The sequence below is a fragment of the Macadamia integrifolia genome, chromosome 9, assembly GCF_013358625.1.
Source record: "Macadamia integrifolia cultivar HAES 741 chromosome 9, SCU_Mint_v3, whole genome shotgun sequence".
NCBI lineage: Eukaryota > Viridiplantae > Streptophyta > Magnoliopsida > Proteales > Proteaceae > Macadamia > Macadamia integrifolia.
In genome coordinates this window covers 20,932,774-20,947,428 of record NC_056565.1, presented here as the reverse complement: position 1 = coordinate 20,947,428, position 14,655 = coordinate 20,932,774, and the positions used below count along the sequence as shown (strand labels likewise).

General features: G+C 38.4%; 2 protein-coding genes across 7 annotated transcripts in view; one reads left to right on the top strand and one right to left on the bottom strand.

The window, feature by feature from the left end:
• LOC122089425 (ABC transporter C family member 2-like) overlaps window positions 1-3,445 on the top strand; it is a 30,938-nt gene extending 27,493 nt beyond the window's left edge. For all 5 annotated transcript variants that reach the window (XM_042659150.1, XM_042659151.1, XM_042659147.1 and 2 more), the window contains exons 26-28: window positions 740-985; window positions 1,591-2,020; window positions 2,939-3,445. In XM_042659150.1, the coding sequence (XP_042515084.1) occupies window positions 740-985; window positions 1,591-2,020; window positions 2,939-3,036 (774 nt within the window). In that variant the 3' untranslated portion in view covers window positions 3,037-3,445. The remainder of the gene's footprint in view (window positions 1-739; window positions 986-1,590; window positions 2,021-2,938) is intronic.
• A 985-nt stretch (window positions 3,446-4,430) lies between these two features.
• LOC122089221 (protein ALTERED PHOSPHATE STARVATION RESPONSE 1-like) lies at window positions 4,431-10,626 on the bottom strand. 2 transcript variants are annotated; one of them, XM_042658778.1, is made up of 6 exons: window positions 10,151-10,626; window positions 8,898-9,803; window positions 7,414-7,598; window positions 6,914-7,137; window positions 5,886-6,216; window positions 4,431-5,358 (listed from the first exon to the last, which is right to left on the bottom strand). In XM_042658778.1, exons 2-6 carry the CDS (start codon window positions 9,712-9,714, stop codon window positions 4,924-4,926), a joined length of 1,992 nt encoding a protein of 663 aa, XP_042514712.1. In that variant the 5' UTR covers window positions 9,715-9,803; window positions 10,151-10,626; the 3' UTR covers window positions 4,431-4,923. The 2 variants fall into 2 exon arrangements, with proteins under 2 accessions (XP_042514712.1, XP_042514713.1); XM_042658779.1 differs by lacking the exon at window positions 10,151-10,626 and adding an exon at window positions 9,878-10,144.
• Window positions 10,627-14,655: the final 4,029 nt, after the last annotated feature.

Genomic DNA, 14,655 nt, shown 5'->3' with positions numbered 1-14,655 from the left:
CAGAATTTAAAAAAGAGCACATGCAGGGACTTTGATCCATGTCTTGTTTTGCAAGCAATTAATTCTTCGTTTTTCCTATTGTGGTGGTCAAAGGAAGTATGAACAATGGCACCAAATAAATTTCTCTACATGACTCTTACAAATATCTGAGTGGATGTCATTCTAGAACTATGGATCATCCAAGAAGTGGCCAATTAATTGAATGGTCCATAGAAAATTATATTACCTTGCATGTCTAGAAATGCATTAGCCGACTGTATTTGGTTGCATGTTACTCAATATTCCTGCAAAATAAATTGTTGTATTGTAGGCATGCTTATATGCTGGTGGGCGGAAGTATGAGATTATAACGAGATATGGCCAAAGATTCACCACATCCGTACAATTTCGCAGAATTTGACACAATTTGTACTCTGGCTGACACGGTTTGTATTTGGCTGACGTCGGCCTGGATGCAAATGCTGTCGGTCAAAGTGCATCCAACACCGAGCCTTTGGCACAACGGTCAAGTTGCACTATTGCAACATGTTGGTCACAGATTTTAAAACTTGGCAACAGCCTCTCCTGCAAAGCAGGGGGTAAGGCTACATACATTTGCCCCTCCTAGACCTTGTAGTAGCGGGATCCTCGTGTATGGGTTGCTCTTTTTAGGCATGTTTGTTCCGTCTCTTATTTTGCATTTTCCTTTTCTGTTAAAAACAGAGGTACTGACTTGAGATTAATCTTACGGTTTGTCCAGGTTTCTGAGTCGGGGGAAAATTTCAGTGTTGGACAGAGGCAGCTGTTAAGTCTTGCTCGTGCTTTGCTGAGGAGATCCAAGATTCTTGTTCTCGATGAAGCAACAGCGGCTGTTGATGTTAGAACAGATGCTCTCATTCAAAAAACCATTAGAGAAGAATTTAAATCGTGCACTATGCTCATTATTGCTCACAGACTTAATACAATAATTGATTGTGACCGTGTTATTCTACTTGAAGCTGGTCAGGTAGGCCAAAGTTTTAAACTTGCTCACTGTATTACTTATTTACCATTTTAGAAAGGACAAGTTAGACAGATGCTTTTAGAAACCAAAAGGGCGTCAGATTTTTCAGGCAAAAAGGTTGGTTATGAAGTCAGTATCTATTTAAGATTGAGATGAAATGGGGTATCATCAGCAGGTTAAGACCTATCAAAAAATAAAATTGAGATCAGGTTATTATATCTGCTGCTGATTTCCCAAGGGTAGGAATAAACCATACTGTAAATTCTGGGACATTGGATGATTTCATAATTCATATATAGTTTAAGCCTTTGTTTTAGATTACTTCAACATGGTCTTAGAGCCTTAAAACCCAGTACATTAATCATACATCTGTGTACGTTCACCCAAAAGAGGGGCCACACATGCCACATGCATTGCCACCCAAAAGAGAGGCATCACATGAGAGGGAGTGTTGGGAATAACTCCACATTGGAGAACTCAGGAACCTTGGACGACTTCATATACCAGTTGTGCCTCTTCACCTAATAGCTTAAACCTTTGATTGGATACTTCAACACTATCCTTGGGTTTGATATCATGCATGTTAAATCATTGACTTCTGTCTTCAGATTCTAGAATTTGATACCCCAGAGGATCTACTGCTAAATGAAGGGAGTGCTTTCTCTAAGATGGTTCAAAGTACAGGATCTGCAAATGCTCAGTATTTACGGAGTTTAGTTCTTGGAGATGGGGAGAACTGGTCGGGCAAAGCAGAGATGAGGTGGCAAGATGGGCAGAGGCAAAGGAGATGGCTAGCTTCTTCCCGGTGGGCGGATGCTGCCAAGTTTGCTCTTTCCATGAGCCTCAGTTCTTCACAAAATGATCTCCAGCAGCTGGAGATTGAAGATGAAAATAGCATCATCAAGAGAACCAAAGATGCAGTTATCACCCTGCAGGGTGTTTTGGAAGGGAAGCATGACAAAGATATTGACGAGTCACTAAATGATTACCAGGTACCCAGAGATAGATGGTGGTCGGCACTCTACAAAAGGGTTGAAGGTACATAGAAATTCCCCTACATGTTGTTTATCAATCCAAACACATACATGAATAGGTCAAAAGCAAACTTTATCTACCTAGCTATCCAGTTGCACCATACACTTTGCCAACTGGTGCAATCATTAGTCATTGTTCTTGTTCATCTCAGTTGACTTTCTATTATCTTGTAAAGTATCAGTCACTCCTAAGTTTTCACAAATGCATTCATTTTGTTTTCTCCTAACCAATCATGCTAACAGAGGAAGCAACTGATAATGTGATGGCTAACAAGCCTACAAGGTTTTCTTACTTGGACGCCAGGAAAGTGGGGGACTAGAACTCTCAGCTGAGAAAACCATGAAATGCTTTGTTGCTGAACTAAAATCTGCATTGCAATGCTGGGGGTATGGTCCTTAGCTTTAAGCCACTCACAAAAGCAGAAACTAGCAATTAGCTTTCATGATCCTATACTCATTTTACAACTAGAACAAAGCAAGATAATTTGAAGGAAAAGCAAACTAACTGAATTAGAAAGTTGTGCTTAGGTGGTAGGCTAATAACAGACTACTAGAATCTTTCTGAAAGTTACACCAAAGCCTTTCTTAGCAACCAAACTACATTCCTGAGTCTACTGGGGATCAGAATGCTCCTAGTAGACATGATTTTGTGATGTTTTCTATATTTGTTGATTTATGCTTTTAGATTTCTGAATTGCTTTCATTCATGCTCCTTTTCTCTTTTATTTTTCTTTGTTTTGAATAAAGGGAGAATCAGGAAAAGCAACTATTATAACTCATTTCATAATACAAGCAGATCAAAACTATTCAGTTGATTAATTGGATAAAAATATCAACAGTGATGCAAATATTAGGTTACTCAATGGAGAAGCGAACAAAGCATGTCTTACTGGTTCTGATCCATTATTATTTTCTGTTTCAGGCCTTGCAATGATGAGCAGATTGGCTCGAAACAGGCTACATAATTCTGAGTGTGGTACCGAAGACAAAGCAATCAATTGGGATGATGTTGAGATGTAAAGGTATCTTTCTCCCAGTGAAGAACAATCAATGCTTGGGGGATGCAAAGGACAACCAAATTGAATGTGTTACAATGCGGCACTACTCAAAGAGGAAGAGGGGAAAATGCCCGTGTGTCAACCATATGGATGGTAATTACAATCTGAAGATCAAATTGCAAGATTTTAACAGTGGAAGGGAAGGGACTATATCTGCTGATAAGTTTGTACTATGGAATCAATAAGTTTTTATTATTATAAAGTTGATATTTCCAGATTTAGATGAGGGACGTCTATGCTCCTTGAGTTTTCCAGAATGTAGAGGCTGGTGTTACTAATCTAGACTGTTAACTAAAGAAAGGCATTTTGGGGTAACTTTGTCTGGGCTACAAGAACATAAAGATATCCAAAGCAGCATCTTTTCTTCCAAACAAGTTTTAGTCCTACTTTTTGCTGTCTCTTTCATTTCACTAATCACTCCGAATAAAACATGTTCTTCAGGGTCTTTTTCTTTATAGTTCAATGTTTCTATATTTCCAAATTGAAAACATAAGAAAGTGAACCTGTAAGTTGGATCTACTCAAGCTACCATTTCTGGTAGAACTGGAATCCTGCAAATAAGGTGAGCCTGGGTGGCCTAGTATGAAGGTCTACACACATCCCAAAACTGACCTTATGGATCCATTATAACTAATTCTACAAAGTTCATATTATTATCATCAGAGGCTCTTAAAGTATTAACATATCTGTGAACTAAATAAACTCCTGCAAAGTTTGGGCAGGATATGAAGACCTATGAAAAACCTCAAAATTATACCCAATCAGGATATGTGAGAAGCACAGTACTGGTCAGTATAATGTTTAAATAACTAAAGGCTAATAAGGGTCAGCAATTCTAAAAGGGATGAAACATGAACAGAACTTCCAACTCCCCAGGACTTTTAGATGCAACTCCAAAAGACCCAAAACCAACATGTCTTTCTAGTTCTTACAAAATTATACCTTCAAATGAAATCAATCTACAGAACAATGCTTCATATTGAGAAGGCTGGAACAGATTATTTTCCATTCAATTGAGTCTTCTTGAGAGTGCAACTCTGCCTGGTTCTTGGTACGGAAGCCATTCCTTAAGCAACCTATAATCCATTAAAATGCTCAAAAGTGGGCCTACCATGATTTGGAATTCAATGGAAGGACACTCACAATTTTGTGTACTGAAGCTTTTGTTAAGACTAATCCTTGAACCGTTACATTAAAAGGGTACCCATCCAGACAATAAAAAGAGGACTATATAGAAAATCTACCTATTCAGATTAGATTTTTGGAAGTGATGGCAAGTTGCAACCATGTTCTCCAAGCCCTCCCTCCCTTCATCTTGAATAGCAACAGGATTATGGTAGAACACTTGCTGTCTCCTTTGCTGCGAAAGCCAATCTATACTCTAAATAGCTGTCACAAAGGAAGGACACCATAGTATTATATTATACACCCTGAGCATCTTCTGAAGAAAAAGAATAGAAAGGCAAACCAATATCTCTATTCGCCACCTTCCATTTTTATGATGGACAGGGTAGGGGTGAAAAGTTACAATGAAATGATCAAAGAATATGTATTAGTGCCAATCCCTACAATTCAGCATATTTTGCCAACCATTGTCTCCAGTGGCACCTTTAAAATCTGCCTCTAACCCACTCCCAGATGGCTGCTGAATTCACCTGTGCCAAACTTACAAAGTTAACTTCTTTTCCCAGCATGATTTCAAATAAGCATACACGCAACATTTTTTATTCCGAAACTGCGATTTTGGAACTGAAATAACTGTATATGATAGTTGAGCAATAGATCTGTTGCTGGTATCTGAAACTCCAAATAAGCCTCACATAGTCAAGCCAATTCACAAGGTTTACAACTACAATGCTCCATCTTGACAGGCTATCGATGTCGCACGGCTATGAATAGCTTCAAAAGCCTGAGTGCACACACTTGAGAATCCAGTTAATGCCTGGAAGACATTTGGGAGGCTTGTTTGTAGGTTATTCAGGGTCATGGCCCGGTTGTCCTGGACTGAGTTCAAATATTTTGCCTTCTCATCCTCTACCCGCTTCTTAAAGGCCTCAGTTTTGGCACGCTTTACCGATAAAGGATGCTTAAGACTCAAGGTTGAATCTGCATTTCCAGAGTAGTTAACATCAAGCTTCATTTCCATTTCGCACAGGGAGTTCAATTCCTTATGCAATCTCCTCTCAAGCCGATCAGTCTTCTTCTTCAAGTCACGTTCTTCAGCCTGCTGCAAGATTATGGAGCGCATGACTGACACAAAGCTCTTAATGGCTTCAGAGGCCACCTGTTAGAATTCAAATACCATTTAATATGGTTGACACTTAGACATTAACATCAGAGGTAGCAATAAGATAAGAGATTAAGGCTAGTAAAAAGAATGGTTACAAGATTACAGCTACATGACAACCCATGATCCTGACAATTAACTCCGTTCCTTTAGATGGATAACAAAGACTACGGAAGGCAGCCTGAAGAGTTCACTGGTTTATGAGGAATGAAAGCTGGTTTTGGTGCTAGGAGATTTCCTATTATATTTGTTTAGACTGTCACTGTGCCCATTCTGACACCATTAAGATTCTACACTAGTAGCCTCTTTTCTGGACCACTAATCATGACTCCTAGCTTCCCCAACCAGGTGATAGATTAGATAGTCGTAAACATCTGATCAAGCTAGCTTCAGCATTGTGGACCCCCAAGGTGGGACACAGATGTACACATTTAGCATCCCAATCTCTATGAATTCAAGCCATTAGTTTTCAGCATCATAAAATTGCCAGAAATAGGGAGTGATTATCAGATATTTGGAGGTACCTTGTCTGGCAATCTGTCAAGGGCAAGCTGCCATTCTTCACAGAGGGCCTGGACCTCACATGGGTGGTCACTTTTTTGTTGGTCATCCTCTAGGCAGTCCGTGAGTTGGACCCACTTGTTGAGGGCTTGTACATACTCCCGCTGAGATCCGAGGAGATTGCAAAAGCTATTGTACCAGGCAGTAACCTCTGTTTCCAGTTGGGCTGTGGCCTGGCGATGGTAGTCTGTTGTGGGATCTGCATTGGGATGGTTAGTGAGATGGGACATTTTCTGGGCAATATGGTTCTGCACTTGATGACATTCATACATTGTTCTCCACATGTGCTTCAACCTGGAATAGAAAACATAAAGGAAAACATGTAAAAGAGGCAAAATGGAAACTATAAATTGTTCACATTCTACGGTAGAGGATTAGTGGTTCCAATCAAAACTATATCTGGACCCTTTTTTTGCCATATGATGAACACAAAGGCCCGTGACCCCAAGAGTGCTTCCCTCCCCAAGCCTTCCTTTTTGTAACGCTCTGGCCCCATTAATCTTGGCACAATATTATCCTCTTTGGCCCATAGGGCGTTACACTTTTTCCCACTATGAGCCTAGGACTAGTGACTTCCTTTGTCAGGTTGCCCCAAAAGTACATTGAAACTCTCAGGGCCATAGAACTTCAATAACTACCAAGGACAGACTAATTATGTGTGTTTCAGGGCATAGCTTGATTAGGCAGACAAGAAATGGACATTAATTGAATCAGTTCACTCCAGCTTATGCAAGGTGGAACCAGAAACGCATCACATGAAAGGAATTCTTCCTATGGTCATTCATACATCATAATATCATACATTATTCTAAGTGCATGTCAAGCATTTGACATTAAGAGAGGTTGGAGAAATCAAAAGTGCACAATTTTGATGTCCACATTCAGTTCAAATGAAAAAACTTGCCTTTCTTTATTTGTTCGTTTATTGTTTTTGGAAAACTAATAATGTAGAATTCAATCTAAAAATATTTTCAGACAAATGTTAACTCACCCTAATGATAACTCAACAAGCTGAGGATGCAACTCCTCATCTCTAAGCTTCAATATCGATCCACATGTCCTACTTATTGATTGTTGCAAACACATGATCTCAGACTGCAAACACTCAATGCTCAACTGGGTTTTCTCAATCCTTGGCAACTCTTGATCCTCAGCTTTTTGTTTCTGCAGTAACAGTGTCTTCTTTTCATACTCCAATTTTGCAAGTTCTTCCCCCTGTCGCATATTAACCCAAGGCAGAAAATGGAAATAAACAGAAATAAGAATGACAGTTCCAACAGTAAATGACACAAGAAGGCTGTTATAACCGCTTATCATAAAAGCTTGAGCTGTTGAGTTACGGTTACAACAACGTACATCAACACATAGAAACACTTATCCACACATGCAGGGCAGCTGGGGGCACTATGAGGAGAGGCAAAACAATTTTTGACATGATGGTGACTGAATGAAGCACTAATTTATTAGTTCCAAGCCAAATACAATACTTACCTTAACTCCTTCATAAAGCTTTTGTTCCTCAGCAGAAAGCTTCTCAAGTGTGATGCAAAGGGCACCAAGTTTGCAAGGTTCACCGGGGCCTTGAAGTTCTATAGAGTCCCTGCTGGCCTGAAGCAATCTGGAAGACCAACTCCAAGACAATGAGCTGAAGACCTTTGCCGATTTGCAGCTCTTCCCTATAAATTGAATATTTAAAAGATAAAATATCCTTCAAAGATTGAAAGTAGAATGATATGTAATAATAATATCTAACACATACATAACAGAGAGAATAGAAGAAATCCAAGGCACCCAAATGACAGGCATTTAGGAATTTCATCGATATATAAGAATATATATGGTGTAAATATATGAAGGGACCCTAAACTAACCATTCAAGGAGATCTCATGAGCCAGGAAAACAATTAGATGGGACAATCATGATAATCTTATGAATAACTTTCTTTGAGAAAAACAAGGAAAACAAAATGGTGGTATATGTAGAGAAGAGTTCACAGCAACTGAGCAAGTAACCGCAATCAATTGATCAGGTGCACATTTAGCATTAGGGGTCCAATTGCGGCCCAACTGATTGTTCTTGCCTATTCCCTGGATAATTACCAGTAATGAATAGGTAAAACTGAAATTGTGATCTATGCATGTCCTCAGAGGAAAAAATATTGAAGATTGGGACTTGCGACCGACTCCAATCCACCTCTCCCCGGACCCTGAAAAAGCTGGACTCGCTCCGGGTTATGGACTTTATACAGTTCTAAGGAATTAAAGGTTCTTGATGAAGGAAAAGTTACAAAAGGCAAGTAGGCAACAGATCTCACTTCTCACCAATATCAACATCTAAACCATCCTGAAACCAACAAAGTTCGGCCAAAACCAAAATATTGGCAACAGGGTCTAAGAAAAAGGTCAGTTATAGAATAATTAGCCCATGGGATGCATAGAACACAAAATATGAAAATAAAGACCACAGGCAGGGGGGAGCAGTAAAAATGGAGAAAAAAAAAAAACTGTGATCACACTGAGAGTTGCAAAGTCAATTCAGAATCATGAAATTGAAGCTGCTGAGATCCAGAGACCTTTATGGCCTCAAACCAATGAAAATTAAAAAAGAACCTGTAGTCAATCCCTACAATAATCTACATGAAAATTTACTCTCCTTATAGGTACCTAATTAAAGTAAGCCATGGATTCCCAAATAAAGACACCAAGCAAGCCAGAGGTGGAAAAGATCAAAATTGGAGAAAAAGAGGATCTACTGCTTGGAAGATTGAACAGAAAAGGCACAGGTACCGAGGTTATTTAGCCTTTTCAAGTTTCCTGTCGAAAGTGAAGCTTAAATAAGAATAAGCCCAGATAAAAATAAACTATAAAGTGTAAGAATTCTAACACAGAAACCAAAATGGTTCCATAAGGAAGAGATGGTATTTTTTTTTTTTTTTTGGGGGGGGGGGGTAGAATAAGGAAGAGATGATAATTACTATTGCTTTCTCCTATATTCTGGTCGAGAGAGTCTCCTCTGTTGATATCCAGAAGAACAGCTATTTCCTTCCCACTATGAGAAGCTTTCAGGAAATAATCATCCAACTCCCTCATAATACCCGCCAAAGTCTTCTTGTTCCTACTGACCACCATGGCCATATCTGCAGTATCCTTACTATACCAGCTCACCATTGAAGAACAATCATCAGTGAGCTCTGCCACCGGAGGCTTCTCTGGAAGTGAATCCAGAACAATATCAGCGGCAACTTTCTCCACTTTCTCCTCTTCATCAAATTCTGTCTTAGTCTCTGCCCAATCCTCCTCTTCCTGCTGAATCACTTCAATCTTCTTCTGCCGAAGTGGAGAAGAAGAGGAAGGCCCAAAAGGGTCCCAGAAATCCCAAGATGAGGTTAAATACGGAGGAGGCGGCGGCGTTGTACAACTGCTCTCCTCATCAATCTCAATGCTTTCTTCTTGAACAACTTCTTCCTCCGTCTTCACAACCTTCCTTAAGTCAGGGCTAAAAGGAGGTGGAGGTGGAGGTGGAGGTGGAGGTGGTGGAGAAGGAGGAAGAGGAGGAGGAGGAGGAGGAGATGGAGGCAATGCAAGGCCAAATGGGGTCTCTTCGAGCTCCAACGTCTCTGATTCAGTGAATTGCCGAAGTGTGATGCCTGTGTTCTTTAGAGCTTGTAAATAAGCCATCTGGGCAGCAGCGAATTGTTCTCGAAACCCAAGTAATTGCTTCATGAGCCTCTTTCTATCCTTGCATCTCTGGACTCTCTTTTCCTTGTCGATCCTCGAAGCAGCACAACCCATCTTTTCAAAATCTCTACGGCGTTAGCTTATAAGCAAATCACAGAGGAGAAGGAAACCCCAAATGTAGGTTGAGTTTAATGCAGAGGAACCTGCAGAGCCAATGAAGAAAAGTCAGGGAAACCCGTCATTTTAAATTTAATCATATTCTTCCTCTATGGCATACATTTCCATTACTGAGCATCTGAAGACTTTGAGGAAAACAGTGGAGAAGAATCCAGTTTCAAAACCAGCTTAAAAATGAAGCCATGATGGAAAAGACAGGTGCAAAGGTTATTCAGCTTCTGCTCCCTGGGCTTAGTTCATAAGCAAATCAATGACGAAAACCGAAAACCAAAAATAAAAAATAAAAAATAAAATAAAATCAAACAAAGGTTGAGTTTGACGAGCAGAGGCACCTCGCAGAACCAACGAAGAAAAACTCATCATCTGAACTTACCTATCTTCTTCCTGCATGCACATATCAACATTACCGACCATTTGAAGACATTGAAGGAGACAATGGAGTAGAAACTTTGTAGTTACCGTTCAGGGTCAGCTTACAAATTAAACTGTGAAATTTCAAAGTGAGAAATAAAATCATAAATGCAGGTCAAATTTCAAATTTCATGAGCAAACGGACCTTCTTCAGACCCAAAGAAGAAAACCCACATCCTAATCTAACCCATCTGTCCCCGTGACGTGAAAGGGGCACAGTAGAGTAGAGAAGTTCAAATTTCAAAGAGAAAAGTGAACAGTGATGGAGAAAGGAAGGGAAATTCCAACTGGGAGCCCCAGTCAGTTTTTCACGTTTTCGTCAACTCAAATCCAAAAAGAACAATGATTCTGACAAGGTAAGAACTAAGAACAGTGAAAATTATCACTGTACAAGCTGCAATTGCCCTAGTAAGTTTGTAAGTTCTTCCGGAAAGTAGAGAACAGAAAAACTGGGACTGGAAAACGCCAAAAAAAAAAAAAACAGAGGAGGAAAAGCGAGCAAGAAAAGGTTATGCCAGAAAGGAAAGAAAAGTGCCAAAAGAAAAGGACACTCTAGTGCGTCTTTCTGGTTAAGTCTTGTGCAGTTGTGCCCTCCAGAGAAACAATATTCATCAAAAACCCAATAACTTTGGCTCACTCATGCTCGAATTCCAAGGCCATGCCCAAGCATCCAAGGCAGAGACTGGCACCAAATTATTGCTGAACATTTGATTTTGTCCCAGAAAATAAAGTTGAAGATGATTTTTTTTTTTGGTAAAAAGTTGAAGAGGATGATGACACATAAGAAATCAGTGTTTGACATTAATATTAAAATCATGACGATAAAATGATTGGTTTATCTTTCTCTACAAATTCAAATTTAAAATTTTTTAATTTTTATTTTAATTTTTTGACAATAAAAATAGCATAAGTTTTCTTTTTGAATTCTTGGGTCAAATTTTTTCTGTCGGAGAAAGACCAGTGCACCCACACACCGTTGTGTCTGTGGGGTAGGGGTTTTTTATGGATATAAAACTTTATTTTTTTAAAATAATGCTCCCTATTGTGGAGCTCCTGTGCCATGAGAGGGGTACACATGGGTATCAAGGAGGTGGATTTTGGGATTTCATAGGAGTAGGATATCATTTTGCCACCCTCTATGTCTAGGCATAAGGCTGGACAATGAGAGAGAGAGAGAGAGAGAGTTCAATTCTCTTTTTATTTAGAAAAAAAATGCATTTCTTAGCAAATTGATGGAAGAAGAATTCTCTCCGTCAATTATTGTAGAACCATAGTTTGGATGGCTTCACTGGTAGCTCAATTTTGCTTTGCTCCTATATGTTGAAGCTTTCAAAGTAGAAATAGCAAATTTCAGTGAAAAATACAAGGGCCATACATAAAAATAAAAAAAAAAGTACAAAATACACAATATGACAAAAATCATAATTAAATAATAATTTTTTTATTCATCAAATTTAAACTTATTTAAATAATATAATGAGACAAAAATCATAATTATACAATTTCTATATTTCTCATCAAATTTATTCGAACTTTTTCTTTTCTTCTCTTGACTACTAAGGAGACATGGACACTTCAGAATTTAGAGTTTACAACCAGATATTAAAAATTCTTTTTAGCTTTCTCCCTTTACAGTAGATGCCCCTCTTAGCATATAAGTTTTTTTAAGGAATACTATTAACATTAGTGCAGAACCATGGATTCGAATTGGATTGATCCTTTTTAAAGAATCTTTTTCTTTCTATTTTTTCCAGGTCAGGGCATCCAACACAAATCAATCAATAACCCTGCTCCGTTAATCTCAATGTTCATAAGATCAACATAATGTGAGAAATATATTTTCTATTGTTTATATGTGAGAAAGGGCTTAATAAAGATTTGGTGGGCTGACATTAAATTTTGATTGAGGGGATTAAGAGACTAAAGTACTGGAGGGAATCAAGCAAACCTGTAGAAAACACAGCTCTGTTCCTTAAATTCTCATGCATTGCATGGATGCTAAGGATTTTAAGACTTTAAAGCATTTCCTTGGTACTTTATTTCATGCTGATTAGATGTTTTAATTCATGTTTGTGTTTTGTATAAATTCTCGGAATAAATTATGGGTCTAGAACGCAGTATAAAATCTGATTCTATTTTTTCTTCAATTCTAGAATATGTTCTATACCCGAAATTTATTTCCAGAATGCATACTAAAGACAGCTTAATATTATATTATTATGCATATTATCCTATCAATGAAACATGGTTTTCTATGAGGTAGAGCCAAACCTATTTCGACCAGGATTATCAGTTGAGCCAAGCCCATTTGAGCCAGAATTGGAATACTAACCTCATGGATTTGTGACTGTTAGAAAATTAATTTTGAGAAAAAAAGTTCTCTGAGCGTAGCGTGGAGTTACATATGTACCCTCTCTCTCTCTCTCTCTCTCTCTCTCTCTCTCTCTCTTGCATGAAATGAATACTTTGCCTTTATATGAAAACCATTCCTTTGCTCTTCATTGGTTTGCTCACTATGTCCTCTATTGAGAGAACTATCTCACATAAGTTTATATTTCCATGTACCTTTGGTGGGGTTTATGATGCCCGAAGATGCAATATAATAGATTTGTATGGGAAATGTGAAATGCAATATAACAGATTTGTATGGGAAATGTGAGCGACATCCCTCCTGAATTCGTTAAAGCATAAGCAACTCAGTACATAAGGCTCTTGCTACTGCAAGGTCTAGGAGGGGCAGATGAATGCAGTTTTACTCCATGCTTCGCAGGAAAAACTATTGCCATGTTTTAAATCTGTGATCAATCCCTCCTGAATTTGCAAGGTTAACAACTTCCGTTTGATTATTTTTTATATATATAAAAACAATTCCATATGAAATACCATTGCGGAGCAAAAAACTCGCCGAACTGAACCAGGTTTAACAGAGGGGCACTTTTGCTGTACAATTAAAAAGACTCCTCAAATCACAAGTAGCTCAACTCTATGGTTGATTTTCTTTCAACTGATGCGAACCAAGCACTTTTATGGTTGATTTTCTATTCCGTATGCCATTCTTCTAAAGGAAAAAAGACCTCTACCCGGAAGCATGGCCTACTGGTAAAGGCTGCACTCTTGGATAGAGAATCACTTCCCATAACATATATGTACATATAGGCCAAATGTTGTACACATTAACTGTATGTATTGAAATCTAGTATACTAGCATTTATTGTCCATTGGATGAGAGAGTCTGAATCTTTACCGTTGGATGATTTAGGGTATAATACGTATAGTATAAAAACAAATCGAGTGGAGGTTGAGTACGCCACTAGCTTTCCTTAGAGCTTGCACTCAACCAATTGAGTGATGAAGATGGGAGGAGCAAAGGAGACTTTTCAAGTGGGCAAGATGCAGACACAATATTGGGCACGGCACTAACATGGCCAGCCTTTACGAAAAAAAATTATTTACATACAGATTGAGTTTTCCCTCGACCACGGTGAATGGTTATTATGTGAGATTCATCAGATATTTTGCAAAGTAAGCAAATTATCAGGACTAAAATGTTGACATACCGCCAATCAGCTATTGGAAAATAATTTTGTTTTCCCATCCCCTATTTTATGGGGCTCTTGATGCCAAAAGATCTTGCATGATGCGTTTATATTGGAAATATGAGTAGCATCCCTCACATATTATGAGAGTTTAGCCAAGTCCCTCTAAGGTGAAGCATATTTACTACCTTTTTTTTTCCTTGCGGTGGGAGAGGATCTGCTATATACTGAGGTCTGAACTCTCAGATCAGGATTTGACTCTTTTTTTTTTTTGAACCCATGTATTTGATGATAATGTCCTGTTATCCCAATCTAACCCATACAAGAATTGGTGCAATGCTCACTTTCTTTCTAAGTCATTGCCCTCTTTTAACCTTTCGTTTTCCCCTTAAAGTGGATGAAAGCCTTCAGTTCTCAAGAGCAATGCTGAAGCTCGTTGGCAAGAAAAATAGAGCATGCTTGAAAAGGAGCTCCCTCAATTTTTTTAACCTGGCATTTGCTTTATTATACAAATCAATATATATATATATATTTTTTCAATCAATATTTCTTTTGAACAGTCTTTAAGTGATTGCAATTTGCAATAGCTTCTGTGCTGCATCTTGATTAAAGAAAAACATTTTAATCTTTGCTTAGACATCAGATGCCAAATTGAATTCCAAAGGTCTCTAGAGTTTCAAAAGCTGCCCTGGTTTCCTTTCCTTTGTTTTCCACCAATTGATGACTAAAAAATTGGGTAGATTCAAAACTTCGCAGTGCCTTCTCTCACTGAAAGCTGATCTCAGAAGGGGATTTAACAATCATTATATAAGTTTTCTTTCCTTTTCATTAGCACAAGGCGTATAGGGGTAGGTCAATAGGTCATAAGCATCTAATATCTATGCAGTAAAATCGACTTTCAACGAATGAAAAAAAGTTTAACCATAAAATA

Coding starts and splice junctions, on each gene's coding strand:
- LOC122089221 (XM_042658778.1), bottom strand. CDS start 9,714: ATGGGTTGTGCTGCTTCGAGGATCGACAAGGAAAAGAGAGTCCAGAGA. Junction 7,138..7,413: donor AGCTTTATGAAGGAGTTAAG/GTAAGTATTGTA, acceptor AATATGCGACAG/GGGGAAGAACTTGCAAAATT. Junction 6,217..6,913: donor CTTGTTGAGTTATCATTAGG/GTGAGTTAACAT, acceptor TTTCTATTCCAG/GTTGAAGCACATGTGGAGAA.